General features: G+C 37.6%; 1 protein-coding gene across 1 annotated transcript in view; it reads left to right on the forward strand.

The window, feature by feature from the left end:
- Positions 1-9,194: 9,194 nt before the first annotated feature.
- Positions 9,195-15,849, forward strand: part of LOC118744771 — a 7,052-nt gene continuing 397 nt past the window's right edge. Inside the window, exons 1-4 of the mRNA XM_036478087.1 lie at positions 9,195-9,867; positions 12,086-13,052; positions 15,345-15,683; positions 15,780-15,838. Coding sequence (XP_036333980.1) covers positions 9,249-9,867; positions 12,086-13,052; positions 15,345-15,683; positions 15,780-15,838 — 1,984 coding nt within the window. The 5' untranslated portion in view covers positions 9,195-9,248. The remainder of the gene's footprint in view (positions 9,868-12,085; positions 13,053-15,344; positions 15,684-15,779; positions 15,839-15,849) is intronic.

A 15,849-nucleotide genomic window follows, 5' to 3' on the forward strand; every position in this document is an offset into this window, starting at 1 on the left:
TATGTATGTGTATAAGCATACTCACTTCGGAATACTTGACCAACCAACAAACTTTCACCCATAATAATTAATATTCACTTTGACATTTACTACTGTTAGTAATGTCCATACGTCCGCGCAACAACAAACTACATACATACGTACAATACCCTTCGTCACCTCAACCGCCACAACAATTCTCAATGCATTTGCCAACGTTTTGGTTGAGTAATCAATGCAAATTGGGAATTTCATCGATGCGCATCACTCACTACTCATTCATTTAACAAATTGATGTGACATGTTGTCAACATGTATGCGGCATTAGCATTGAATATTTTGTATATTTACATATGTAGATACTTATGAAAATGTATAATAGCGTTAATGTTATGATTGCCGGAGTACGAGTATAAAAAGCTTAAGGTGATTTATTAAAATTTGCTCTAATTAGCACGCATAATTGTTAAGGCTCAATTGGTGCTCAGGATATGGTCATTAATTTTTGGAAAATTCGTTTAATTTTGACGATTTTAGATTAGAGAGAAATTTTGGCCGCGAGGTGTAATCAATATGCATGCCATACATGCATACATACCAACATGAGTGCTAAATAGTGTGAAAGGTGATTAATAGACCCTAAAATCCAATGTGTTACGATTACGATTGACACAATGGACGTTAATCGAACCTTGAAATGGAGATTTTCGACAAATTGGAAAATATGTGTATAAAAACAATAAAATGTTGCACACCTGCATATGTATGATAGATAGCGACTACAAACTATGCGTTTAAGCCAATGTTTACAAATACTTATGCAATAATCAGTAGGAAATCATTTTCTTATAGAATTTATTATATTTTCATGAATAAAAGTTAAAAATGTCATAGGCTCAATTTGCCAGAAATCCGTTACCAAATTTTAACGCCATTGTGAATATAAAAGCTCAAAAATGCTTTCTCTTCGATACGCATCTAGATTTTTGTCCTTTAGCATTGCTTGAAGTACAGTAATTTTTCTGTAAACCCCACCACTTCCTGCCGATTTGCCTTCGATGTAAGGGTGTTGTGGTGTGTTAGGGATTAGTTTTCCAAGATCGAGCTTATATATAGTATATGTGTTAGCCTTTCCGGTGCTTAGAGGTTTCGTGATTCTTCCTACAAGGCTTTGAAAAGAACACTACTTTCACTCGTCTCCGTTTTTCCTAGTTTATACTAGGGATGCGAATGCGAATGTTAAGAATAATATTAAATAAAGCTATAATCGAGTTAAGTCATCGTTTTTGTTTCTTAAAAATTTTGTGAATTATTAGAAAATTGAACGAGTGCTTAACCTATAAAGTGCACTGTGGTCTGGCGACTATCATTTGCTGGCCAAAAGTCGATTAATAACCAAATTGATTTGAAACTTAGTGTTTGGGGGTTTTTGAGGTCGCTGATTTCGAATATTATGTCAGATTTTCGAAATTCAAAATGGTGGATCCAATATGGCGACCGAATTTTATACTTCTTTCCCTTTCACCAAAAGCTTATACACAAGCGAGGTTTTCAAGATCGCTGATTTCGAGTCTGATGTGGGGTTTTTGGAATTTAAAATGGCGGATCCAATATGGCGACCAAATTTGATAACTTTTACCTTTTCAGCATAAACTCATATAAATGGGGAGTATTCGAGGGCGCTGTTTTCGAATCTGATAGCACATTTTTTAAATTCAAAATGGCGGATCCAATATAGCTACCAGATTTTATAATTTTTGTTTTTCACCAAAGACTTATATTATATAAGGGGGGTTTGGATCCAATATGGCGTTATCGGAAAAAAATTTTAGTTTAAAAAAATTAGTTATATTTTTGCCATATATTTTTTCTAATCACATCTGCTTCAAATAATATTTGTATTTATTTTAAAGGACACTAGCGCAACAAGTATATTACTAATATTAGGCTAGATATAAAGTTGAAAAAATAACGTAACGTACAAGTTTAAATAAAAAAATACAAGAATGCATTTTTCACCTACGTACCAGCATATCCGTCTAATAATATTTCGCAGCAAAATGTTTAAAACCGCAGTTTTTTGGCATCTTTGTTGACTGCCGCTTTTCAAACATCGAAAAGCACAGCAGAACACAATTTTTCTAATAAAATAAAGCTCATTATTCAAAAAAATGCAAAAAAAGTGCAACATGATTCTCAGCCCACAAGCTTGGAGACCGCCAAATGTAACCAATTTTTACAACGCTTTTTTATAGCTCTACTTCAAGTGAAATATTATCACCCAAATTAGAGTCCATTTGAAAAATGAGTTTTGTTTTATTTTTAGCAAGCTACATATATGTTAATTTTCTTTTTTGTTAATCACACAAATATTCATTTCCATTCTCTTTCTTGAAGTATCTTTCTCACTTGAAGACTCATACCATTTCGAACTACAAGAATACTAACTACGAAAGAAAGAAATTTTTAAACTTTTAGTAGCAATGTCAACTTTAACAGCTGATATCTCAATGGGAAAACTGTTTAAGAAAATAATGAGTATGTACTTTTTTACACTGGAGAATTACTCTAAAAAATTACTTCTGGCCAGCAAATACTAACTGCCAGACCACAGTGCAGTGTCTTAAACTAGTAGTCAAGGTTCAAAGGGGGCATATTATATTTCAAAAGAAGGAATTTTATCAATTTTATTGTGATTTTTATTGAGCTTTGTACCACGACTTTTTTTATTAGGGGAAAATTGAAAAAGCCAACAAAGTCTGAGTCTAGCCTGCCTGCCTGAAACTATACATACAATAAAGCAAAAGCAAAATTAATATATAGAATTTACAATAACAACCACGCTGTCAAGTTTAAATAGCGGCAAATCAGCTGCACTTGATGTTAGTAGGTTGAATAAGGAAATGAATTTGCAACAAGAGCTTATGGGGTGTGCATAGCTAAGTGGTTAGCGCTTCTGACTTTGTACATCGATGATGCGGGTTCGATGCCCGCTGACGTCTAGAAAAAATTAGAGTGGACTCTCTGCGAATGCAAATATTCGCATCATCCCTGGTTCACACTAACACACGGTCTGTAGAGAGTTTAAAGCAATGTGGCTATGCGTTGGTTTACTTGCCTTTAAGGCCATTCTACCGATATTTACAATCGCTGAAGTGAATACATTACTAACGTGCTTTCTTTGAGGACTCTTGGTGCTCCTACATAGTCAGCACTTACTAAGAATAAATACTAATGCTACTACCAGCCATCAGTCAACCAATTCAATATTTTGTATTGCAGATCCAAAATTGAGACCGCTGTTGATGTATGATTTACTTAAGCTTGGCTATCCCAGATACTGGTCAACTCCAATGAAGGTAAGGCTTAATATGGAGAGCCTATCTAGGGCCAGAATATTTTTTCAGGCCATAGCCTGCCTTTTTACTGTCAAATAAATTTTTATTTAGGTAAATCAGCCAGGTGCTGTGCTAAATAAGATCGTTTCATAGAGAATTTCTAATTGGGCTTCAGGATTCATACAAATTGTTTAATTAAAAGTGTACATATGTAGTTCTAAAAGCCCATTATGCTATGTATTTTGTAATTCGAATAGAAAACCCTAATAAATACTTCTGAAATCTTGTAGCTAATATTTAAAGTAAATTATACTTACAAAGCATTTAAGGTAAACAACAAAGCTTTTAGCTGTTGCTCATACGCAACGGACTGCCCACACGCGAGTAAGCAAATACTTAAAAGAGTAAAGAGCTTCGTACAACACTGAAGTACTATTTATAATGAAAAGTAAGTGTTAATTGTAGAATTAAATTTCATCGACACAACAATAAGTGCCGCAAAGCAACAACAGCAATGGCAATAATAATAGCAAGAAAAATGGTAATACACTTACCTTCAACGCACACATTTCTCTACTCAAAAAGAAAATTTTCCACCAACACTCAACCAAAAAGTAACACCGAAAAAAAAACCAAGTTTATGGTAATTATTTGCTTCATAAATTTGTTGAATGGCTTTTTAAGAGCAATGCTCGAGCAAGCAGTAATACCAACAAGCACAACAAAACCTGAAAGTAACTGGCAAGAGTATCTATGTACATATTTACGCAGTAAGTTAAAAATCTACCGCCAACACTTCCGCAGCATTTGCAGAGTAATTTTTAATTGTAAAAGATACCCAGTGGGTGAGACAACAGCAGCTAGAGGAACTCGCTTAAAATTAAAAAATAAAAACGAGAGAAAACCAAAAACAAAAAACAAAATATAATAACGAGTGGTGAAAATAGCAACAACAGCTGTGTGTCCCAACGTCGCCTGCCAACACCAACCTGCCGTGAATGATGGCACAACTTTTATTTCGCGCTGGAAAATCGCTTGAACTGAAATTAAAATTTTAGTGGCTTATTATAAGTGAGAAAAATAAAAAAATAAAACACGAAAAAGTGAAGCGAAAAAGTATTGCCAAATGAAAAGGACATATTGACAAGGCAAAAAACAAAGCCTGGAAAAGTATAAATGTATAAATGTAGGCAATATTTGGCGCGCATATTTTTCATGGCGACAGCAACAATGTTTGTGCGACAAGTGGAATGCGTTCTTCGACTTCAACCATATTTATATACAGTGACTCAAACAAGTGACCACGTATTGTTTTTTTTTTTTTTAATATTCTTAATGTTTTGATATCCATAACAATAATTAAATTGTAAGAGGCCGATATCTGTACATTATAGATATCAAAGAAAAATTAACAAAAGGGGTCAAGAGGGTTATTAGAGCAACAGAAGCCAAATCCACAGTTTTTAAAATTTTTGTCCGTCTGTCTGTTTTGTATGAAATGAATGCAATTTTCCCCAATGTATTGCTAGAGGTCTAACTTAAAATATAGAGGGAAAAAAAGTTATAGAGCTGCCACCTGGTTGAAAATTGCAGTTTAAGTAAATTGATAAGATAAAGTAAATATTGCCATTTGGCTGCCAAAAGAAAGAGGTTTAAGAACGCTTATAGTCGAAAATATTTTTGTTGAAGGTTGCCACTTGTTTGAAAATTTTAACGCAATTTAATTGATAAGATAAATTGAATATTGCATTATGGGTATCAAACTGAAGAGGGTTAGGAAAGTTTGCTGCGTAAAATATTTTTTACGAGGGTAGCTACCTGTTTGAAAAATTGTACTAACTTAAATTGATAAAATAAATAAAATATTACAATACGGGTATCAAACAGCATAAAAATACCTGTAAGGCGAGCTTTTTGATCTGAATCTTTACAATATTTTTATGTATGCAGTTTTCTAGCACGTACAATTTTAGTCTAATGAAACACGAAATGGAAGTTTCAGTCGGTTAAAAAATCGCGTTGATTATTGGGAATTTTTTTGTAGACTGCTTTTGTGTGTTTTTTTTTTATATAACAAGTGCCTTTTACAAAAATTGGCGTTGAATTTTTGAAAATTTTCAAAAATCAACTAGATTTTTTTTAGCTGTTTGAAACTTCCACATCATTCGACTAAAATTCAACGCCATTTTTTTTTTTTTGTAAATTGCACTTGTTATACATATGTAAAAAAACTCAAAAGCAAGCTCAAAAAAAATCTCAAAAATCAGCGCGTTTTTTTAGCCGGTTGAACCTTAATTAAAAATGTGTGTGCTATAAAACTACATGTCCAAAAATGTCCTAGATATTCAGACTAAAAAGTAGAAATTACGATGGCAATTTGTTGAATTTTTATTAATTTTCTATAAAGTTTTGGTTAAAGCTTGGACGGTATTTTAAGAGAAAAATAACAAAAATTTTGAAGGAAAAAACATAAGGGATTTCAATTCTCATATACAATAAACCAAATTAATATGGGACTACCCTTTTAGAATTGATAACCTCCTCCTTTTTTAACGATTATTTAAAAAAAAAAAAAAATCAAAAACGTCGCTATTTGTTTGAGTCACTGTATGTACCTATATACATGCGCGCATTTGAGTGTGGGTTTGTCAACTGAATTTTCACGCTTGTACTGCTGACACAATTTATAAAATATAAAATATTTGCTCTAATTTTATATGAGTTTCCGCTTGATTTGTGCCGCGAAATGTTGCGTATCGAATGGCTGAAATATTTTACGCTCGACGATGCTTTAACTACATACATACATAAGTATGTACACAAATGTACCGCTACGCTCAATAAAGTGTTGTTGATACTCATATTTTTTTCAAAAAATTTAGCTTTGTAAAATTTTAGAGTTGCACACAAGTGCCTATATCTCGTGGAATGATTGGAAGAAAAATTATTTAGTAACAGTCCTGCAAATAGTGAATAGGATTCTCGTGGATAATTTTATTCGCCGCCTTGCTGTCTGATTAAATCGCCGCTTTTGCTTTTCTAGTAGCACTATTATGTAGTAACCTACAGGCCTCACATATACCTAGGACTTCAGGCTAAAATATGCCGGCTGGAACTCCTCGAAATAGCATCAAGCCCCCACACCGCAGTCCATCTTGGATCCGTCAGTGTAAATAAAGATGGCTTCCTTATCATCAGCTGGGCCTTCTCTCGATTCAATTCTGGATGGAAACCACCCCAGTACATTCAAGCCGAAATTCCGAATCGATACCATAGTTCGTGGTTTTATTTGCTATCGCCCCAATGTTTAAGATTGAGCTACGCCCAAAGGTCCTCATATTTTGCAGCCCCGACTACCCGAGTCCTAATATTGAGTACATCGCGATTTCCTTTAGAAATTGATCAATTGGAATCATATTGAGGACGACCTTCAGTGCTTCTGAGGTCAATGTCCCAGTGATCCCCAAACATACCGCTCTTTGTACGCCACTTAGCATTGTACTGTCTACTTCAAGCTGGCCACCAAGCTAGGGCTCCGTAGGAAGGCATCGGCCTTATAATGGCGGTTCACATAAATTTCGATTTTTATTCCCAGTTTCTAGTGAAGATCTTTTTACAAGTATAGAAAGCAATATTGGCCCTCTCTTTGCGTTTTTCAACGTCAAGTTTCAAGTTTAGTTTAGTGCCTAGGATGATTCCCAGATATTTTGCATTGCTTGATAGGGAGAGGATGTCTAAATTGGAGTATATTATCTATTTGTAAATAGTAATAATTCGGTTTTGTAGAGGTAAACGTTACGGCCACTACCCTGCTATGCGTGATACAAGCCTAGATGTAGAAAACAAAGGGACCAGGGCGTTTAGTACTGTCTGACACCGGTCCCAGTACCGGCTCTATCGAGCAAGCATCTATCAGTATAGCAGACTTTTTGTACCCTTGACAATCGTTTTGAATAACTCTCTGCAAGTGTTCCTCTCCGGAATAATTGTTACCATGTAGGGCTTGCTGAAGGATAATGTCGGTAACATTTTATCTGTGAGGTCATTCCTTATGCTTACTAAATTGCTGAGTCGCAAAGCGCTCCAGCAAGCATCATAGTCAATTAGTACATCTAGAGGTGGTATACCTGTGATGATTACCGCTGCTTTCGTTGGACAGGTGCGCATAGCTTCTGTAATAGCTACATATACTTTAACTGACTAAAATTTCAGTTTGGGGGATTTCCCCCATGCTTTACCATGAAGCCACTTGCAGGGATTCCATCTTAATTAACCTAACCTAACCTCCTATCTGTCAGGATTTAAAGCTCTTCGAACACACATATTACGTCCTATCTCCTCTTAAGCCGGCTAAAAGTATCATCTCGCTTCTTCACTTCTCTTCAGCTCCCTATATCGATCCTACATAATTCGCGTTGCACTCGATCGTAGCGAGACTCTGTAGACTGCATCTTTTTTCTCTGCAGTGCCGTGGCACTCCTCGTCCTACCAATTTCTCTCGCAAAGCAGATATGGAAGTCGAGTGGCCTAGATGCTGGTTTTCTCTTGTGAGAACAGCTTCTTAACGTCGAGCCTTCATTGCATTTTAAATCAGATATTTCGCTCAGTACTAAGTCAGGTGAATGTCTAGATTGCGACCAGATATTGATCTGAGTTGCTGGTTGAATCTTTTCTTACTGAATCCTATAGTGCTTATCACAACTATACGACACTCACATATTGACAAGTTTTGACTATTTTTTTTTTATTTTTTTTTAAACTTAATTGTTTTTGTATAAAATGGAAAGATTAGGTTTATGCATTTTGTAGCTCAATCAATTTTGGTATAAAAAAGTGTAGGTTTGCAGTAGCTAAGGCTTTCCCTTGATTTTTTGGCATTTTGTTTTTTTTTTTGTTTGTTGACGATGCCAGTCATTTTATTCCGTACAAAATACGTTCGATGTTTTTTTATATGAATAAAAACGAAAACAGTTGGCCAAAAATCCACGGCAGGTCACAGCTACTTCAAACTTACACTCTGTTGCACTAAAATTTAATGGGTTACAACACTGCATACTTTAAATATTTAAAAAAATATCTTTTTAAAAAGCTCGATTTTTTTTTTTAATATTGCACAAACTTGCATTTATACGGTTTTTGTTAATCGTAATTTTTTATCTATTTTCAAACCAAACAAATTAAAAGTTTACAATTTTACGTGTACAAATACAAGTGCTGAGATTCAAAACAAGGAGAAAAAGTAATAGTTGATATGCTGAGTAATCGTTTCTAAGATTCTAGTTAAGTCAAGTCAAGTCTAAGTCTTACATAACTCAGCTTTAACTCACTCAAAATTCCATTCAAGTAGATGTATTTTAGTTTCCGTCATGGAAGCTTTAATTTGCGAAATATTATATTCTCCCCACATATTTTCTAAATTCACAATCATTTATCTGATTGAATTTCCCGAAAATTGATATTTATCATTACGCAAATATTTTGCAATAACTTTATTTTTTCGGATTTTTTCCACACCAGTGCTGATGCTACTCGCTTATTTGTTGATTGAGGTTGAAAAATTGCAATTCGGTAAAACAACAAAAACTCAGAACATCAGTAAACAAAACAAACAAGCAAACAAATGTTACATAACCAGCACAAATAACGAAAATTAATTGCGAAATCAAATTGAAAAATTGCATTTCAACAAGCAACGTAACGCAAAAAGTGTCAAACCACAGTGGAAGTTAATTAAAAAAAAAAAAAACAAAGTATATAAATAAGTATCTACAAATAAAATTTACGAAAAATTGCTGAATAAATTTGCCAGTGGCAATGACTTTCGCCAGCCGTACGCCACGCGCCGCCCTCTACAACTGCTCAACTGCGCGGAAGGTGAGGAGCCCCTGGCGAAGTGGGATTATTGCATTTGCGGCTGTCATCGGCATTTTCATGATACTGCTGATGCTTGGCAATGCGATAACAATGTTGATGAAATACAAAAATATCACCAACTACAAGAACAAAAGTGAAAATTTGGAAAATATTAGCGAGAACGCTAACGCAAGGCAGATGGTCAGCAGCGTTGAAATTGCGTTGTTGACAAACGAATTTGCTGCAACGATTAACACGAACAACAGCAGCAATCAAATGTACAACAGCAACAATAAAAACAACGACAGTACACGTATAGACAGTCGAGTACGGCAACTTTCTGAAATTGATGCTGTTGATGAGAATTATACCGTTGCCGCCTTTCATGGCAATCATAATAATTTGCTGGCCCCTCCTACTGCGGCACAGCGCCATAATCGCTTTGATGATGAAATTAATATAAGCAATCAACGCAATGAATTTAGCCAGCGACCTCAAGCAGCAGCGGGAGCTATGGCAAGGCAGATGGAGATTGCTGTAGGAGCATCGAAGTCGAGTGAAAATGCTGGTGGAGTGGTGGAACATGAAGCTGCTTGGCAAGAGCAGCAGCCGCAACAGCAACAGGCGAGTAAGGAATTGGTGCTTCACCGTCAAAAGCGTTATTTGATTTTTCCCGAAGGCAGCTCATTCCAAATGGGTGCGTATACAATTTTTTTAATTCCAACTTAATTTATGTTTTGAAAACTAATAAGGCAATTTGACCACTGTCTTTCAAATGATCACAATTTAATAATAAACAGTAGTAATTAAAAAAAGACACACAAATTTAAAAACAAGCTTTTATTAGTGGTTAATAAAAAGGAAAAAAGTATTCGCACCAACTAGAGGCGACATTTTTTGTAGGGTTATTTCTTTCCATTTAAGTAAATATGTATGAAAAAATCGGACCACAAATTCTCGACAGCTGCACCACCTATCGGACTAATTCCTCTTTCATATTGCATTTGATTACACACAGGTGACACTTGATAAAAGCTCGTAATAAATTAAGTATGGCAGTCCCCAAAAATGAAATGCTATTGCCATTAAACAGTCAAGGAGCATTTTAATGCCAGTAGGTTGAGTCTTGCTGAGTTCTACTACTGCTACTCCGGACGTTGTTCCGTTAGATTTAAGTGATTGATAGGAGCCTGGCTATCAAAATGGCGAAAGGCCGTTTAGCTGTGATTAATATAATAAAATCGCAACAATGGTCCGTTAAGTGAAATCTGAGGTTTAGCGCAAGTTCGCCAGAGTAAATCTCTTTCTTTCTCACACTTTCGTTAAATTTGGAACCATCTGTATATATAGCCATTGACCCGGGGTTTAAATCAGTGGCCCCTTCCCATTCGTTCCTCTCTGGGATTCTTTTGGAGTATTTGTTGTTGTGGTAGAGGATTTGTATAATCTATCTGTCGTAGATTATCCGGTAGAGTTTCAAGAACTTTTTCATATCCGAATCTGAGGTCTCCTCAAGGGCTTGTTCGTATTTAACCTGCCCGCACTGCAGCCGGCCCGAAATTAGCCTTAGAGATCTTCAGGTGATAGATTTAACATTATATCCAGATATTTGGTGAGTGTAGTGCTCTTGTGACGAACATGGCGGCCGTCTGCTTCACTCGTTTCACCTTGTCTCTGGCTTTTATCGCTGCTGTGTAGCCGCCTTGCAGGCATACAGGGCGGTATTGCCAATACCGTATTGACCTTCTTGGAGCGGTCTGAAATGTATCGCTTCCAGCTCAGTTCTTATTTAGAATAACTCCAAGGTATTTGACCTCGGTTGAGAGAGTAGGTGCCACCCCGTTTGGCATCCATAATCCTGGGATCAGATGGTTACCAGAATGAGTACGTTAAGGAGACACTTTTCTGTGTGGCTAGATAATAAAATACTCTATGGTACTCTGTAAGGTTTTTTGATGTGAAGATAGATTGACTGTCCGAAAATATAGAGATCTTTGTTCTGGCATTATTGCCTGTTGGCACATAAAATGTGGTCTGTCTCAAGTATGGCAGCTATGTAGCTCCATAGGAAATATTTTTGCATCTTTTCTTAAGGTATCTACACCTTAAGGTGCTCCAGAACTATTGGTATACCATTTTGGTGAATCGTCCTGCAGCCACGTGGGGTTTCTATTCCAATTTTCACAAGTGGGAAATATGAACTTGCACCTCTTCGTAAAGCTGAGGATGAGATCAATTTGGTCTGAGGCCAGGGTTAATTGCCACTTATGTTTAAGGCGTCTTGCATCAAGCCCCTAATGGTCATTTCAAGGTCACCCTCTTTTACAATTGATATATCATCAGTGTAACTTATAGTTTGGTATACTTTCGCTTTGAGGACTTAATTAGTTCATCACCCAGTATAGATATCAACAGTGCAGTGAGCACCCCTCCCCGGGCACAGCCTTCACCGCAGTGGTGCTGAGATCTTCCGGTCCTAGGTTCGCACTTATAACTCTCTGGTTAAGCATATGTCGATCTATTTGACTATGGGTTAGTAACGCTTCCATTGATTTGAAGCTAGTATTATCAAATACATCATCAATATCCATAAATGAGCAGAAGGGTAGTACTCTTTGAAGCAAATGTATTTTCTATTACAGCTCCGATAGATACATCACCAAGTTTGGTGGATATCATACCACTCCCGCTTCTACTCACCGAGACTCACTAAAACAGCATAGGATTTATTATTTTTTCATGCCTTTTCTGATTTATAACCATTTTCTCTTTCGAACGGCCTTAGAAAAAAGTACTGACTAAATATCCAAAAATTACGACTTATCACCTTCGCCACCGATTAATTTATTTTTTCACCAATATTTACTTGAATTTTTATTAATCTACTCTCTTTTTTTCACCCCTTACCATACCAGTATTCGATCTCATCATCGGCATGGTGGACTACACGAACTATCTCATTTTGGGCATCACTTGCGCCGTTGCCTGGGAATTGCCGAGTAAACCGCCCAGTGAGTTAATCGAAGATTTACATGAAAAAGTCACTGAAGGCATCTATCCAACAAGTGAACAAGCAGCGCCTGCGGCAATGCGTCGCAACGATACTAGTGTGGATACAAACAAAGTCGGCGATACAAAATATGGCATGGCCCCCGCAGGCATCAAATATGTTGACAATGCAAATGTGGCTGCGTTTACCGGCATCAACTATGGCGGAAATATGCAACAGGCGCAGGTGGTGTCAACACAGTCTCAGCGATTGCCACCGCCAGCGCTGTCACCACTAAATGCCATGGAAGCGTCGTACTATACGACGGCACGTCAATCCAATCCATTCGCCTCGCCCATCACTGAATTTAATGTCAATCATAAAGAGTCACCCGTTACACACTACTACCCTGGTGATGGTGCTTATCGGCCGTCAAACTATTATGCTAACACGCACAGCAACCGCAACTATAACATCAACAACAACAACAAATACTACAGTCCAACGTACAAACACCGTTTGGCTGATAAAAGTGAAAAGTCAAGTTACTATGGTGTCAGCGACAGTAGCAGTAATAGCAAGAACCAAAAGCCTTTTGGCTATTCAGCTGTTGGCGATTCAACCGATAAGCAGCCAGTGAAATTTGCCAATCTTTGGCAACACCAACAGCAGCCACAATACAAAAAGTGGCAATCATGGCAGGATTATGACAGCAACTGGCAACCATATCAGCAGCGGCAACAGCAGAAACATGCGAAATGGGGGCAGCAACAACAAAAATGGGCAACTCATTCAAAATTTGCAGGGACGGACAATTGGTGGCAGCGCAACAAGCAACATGTTACGAACAGTTGGAGTGCAAAGCCAGCTAATTGGCGAGATGAAAATGTGCGGTGAGTAGATATGTATGTATGTAGATGTGTTGTGCCTTTGAAAAACTCAAAGTGAAATTAATTGCAGTTTAGTATTTTATAACGTTTATTTTTCTCTAAATTAATTCCTGCTCTGCTGCAGAAAGTGGCGGAGTTGGCATGCTGTTGGTTGACTCCTTTCCACGTGAGCTGCATAGATAGAGGATGTGTCCAATTAGTCTGGAGGAAGGTGAGAGTAACTTTTATTCGCAAAGCAGGAAAGTCCTCTCACGTATCCCCGAATGGCTTCAGGCCAATCAGTCTGTCGTCTTTCCTACTAAAGATGTTGGAGAGGCCTATTTACTCGAGAGAGACTAAGCTTCTCTTAGCAGGCTTCTAACAGCAGGCAGGAATCCGCTCAGCGATATGTTGTTAAGGTTACAGAAAAGTCTTTGGAAAGCAAAGACTTCGCGGTTAGGGCCATCCTGTATATTTGAGCGGGGCCTAATAACGTGTTATCTATGGTGATTGTGAAGACCCTATGCAAGCTCGGAGTTGAGACCAACCTATTTGCGCTTATCTCACGCATGCTCTGCGACAGAACTGCCATTGCTGAATGGGGATGTTCTCTCTCTCTTCATCTGGGTCGTTGTCATTAATTATATCCTGGAGGCGGTGGAAAGGAGAGGCTGTCACTTATTATCAGAGGTAAATTTCCGAACACTATACCTAAATTTGGTCACAAACTGGTCTGCAAGCCTCGGGCTCGCTATTAATCCTGAAAAGACAGATTTGGTCTTGCTCATCAGGAGATACAAGGCTCTTGATGCCCATAGGTGGCACTCCGCTTGTGCTTTCTGATAAACTCAAATACTTAGGAGTGATTTTTAATAGAAAGCTAATGTGGTGACCCTATACTGCTGTAAAATTAGGAAGAGAAGGGAATCTCCCCGAAGTTTATCTTCTGGCATTACTAAACCTATTATGCTGTATGGGGCCATTGCCTTGTGTGACGCACTTGAAATGAAGCTGAAGCATGCTGGATTCTCTTTCTGCAGAGTACGGCACTCGGCTATCTTCGAAAAATTCAATTTCATACAGATAGTAACCAATCGGTGGGTGGAAGTTAGAACGCAGAGGTGGAGAAGGTATCTTCTGTGAAGAACTAATATTAAATATTAAATTAATTTACAGGATTCTTGTTGCGTGTTTGAGGTTTGAGCTGTCTATAGCTATCTTCAGACTAATTTGGGTTCTGGAGTACAGCGAAATTGCAGAAGCTGCTGTTTCGATCAATTGACTAGTCAGGGCTAGAAGCCATCACCAACTTAAGGGAGGTCTTTGGGGTACTTATGGCAGCCTGCGAACTGATTCTGGACAAATAGGCTTTTAGTCGGCTCAGCGAGCGCCGGGCGGAAACCTCGACATTTAAAGTTGCAAGATCCTTTTGGCCGGTAATTGACCCTGTGCGGTCTAAGAAACTTCTTGCTAAGCGAAAACTCTTGGGGTTCTGCGGGTTCTGACTGAGCACTACCCAATGGGAATTCATGCTGTCATTAACGGTCTAAGCTAGCCCCTTGGAGGACTGCCACCTTACCCAACCTATCAATTCATTACACTTAAAAGTCTACAGCTACTTTGATGTGAAAATATCCAGAATATTATTATAGGGAAAGATATTCTCTCTGGAATAGGCACCGATATATATATGTATCTGCTATATATTCTATATCAGCTTTCATCCCATTCTAATCTTTAGTTGTACATAATATCTGATAGATCCAACCTCGCCGGAATATCAGCTTTTCTTGGCTTCTTCTTCTTTTTGGCCGTGTTCAACAAAGAACGTCAGTCGATTCTTTTTTTGCTACCCCTTCACCTGATCTTTCCAAAGCAGAGGAAGTCTTCTTTCTTTTTTTACCACCACCTGTGGATATCGCATCGAATTCTTTCAGGGCCGGAGCAATCGCATCCATACTTTCGATATAGTCAAGGAAGAGTATCATAGTTCACTTTATTATGTCGCTGTCTTGTTAAAGCTCATCCAGCTGAACTTTCCATAATCTGCGATATTCGACGTCGCAAAAGCGTAAAGTATTAAGAACAAAATAAAGCCCGAATTCAATATTTTATAATGCAAAATTTCTCAAGTATAAAAGTGCAGGTTCGTCCGAACTTAGACTTATTTACTTGTTTCAATAAATCATCAAACTGGAATTATTTGTATTTTCCTATTTTTCAACTGCCCTGCAGGCTCCATTCATTCATTTACTTAAACATATACGAGTAAAATCAAAAACCCATTTTAATACCGAATTTTTCCGCTACCTACAGCATTCCTGAGGTGCCGGCGCAAACACGCGAACCAATTGTGGCATATGCACCACCAAGTGAGCGGCTTCGACGCACTGATACCACAATCAATTCAAAAGCCGATGCAGTGGAAGCACGCAGCTTTGATAGTGCTCAACGCCCGATACTAACAACAAGACCCAAAGCTAAAATCTATCCAGTTTTTGGTCGGCGACGACGACGGAGGCGTAGTAGTGGCAGCAGCAGCAGCAACGATGCTAAATTGAACGCTTTCGAACTTAAGCTGGAGCGTATACATTTGCGTGAGCAATTGCGTACGCGGCAAAAGTTGTTTGGCAAAATTGAGAAGCTCTATGAAACGTGAGTGGATGTAAAAATTTCAAAGTTTTTTCTGCTGAATTTTTAACAATTTTTCGATTTTGTTTTTTATTTTCTCGCTTTATGAACACTCTGCAGTCGTGGACTAAACGGCTCCGCCTGTGTATTGCGCGCACTGTGCGAAACTGGACAGCAACATATAAAACAA

The sequence above is a fragment of the Rhagoletis pomonella genome, unplaced genomic scaffold (assembly GCF_013731165.1).
Source record: "Rhagoletis pomonella isolate Grant_MI unplaced genomic scaffold, Rhpom_1.0 Rhpom_scaffold_00001, whole genome shotgun sequence".
Classification (NCBI taxonomy): Eukaryota; Metazoa; Arthropoda; class Insecta; order Diptera; family Tephritidae; genus Rhagoletis; species Rhagoletis pomonella.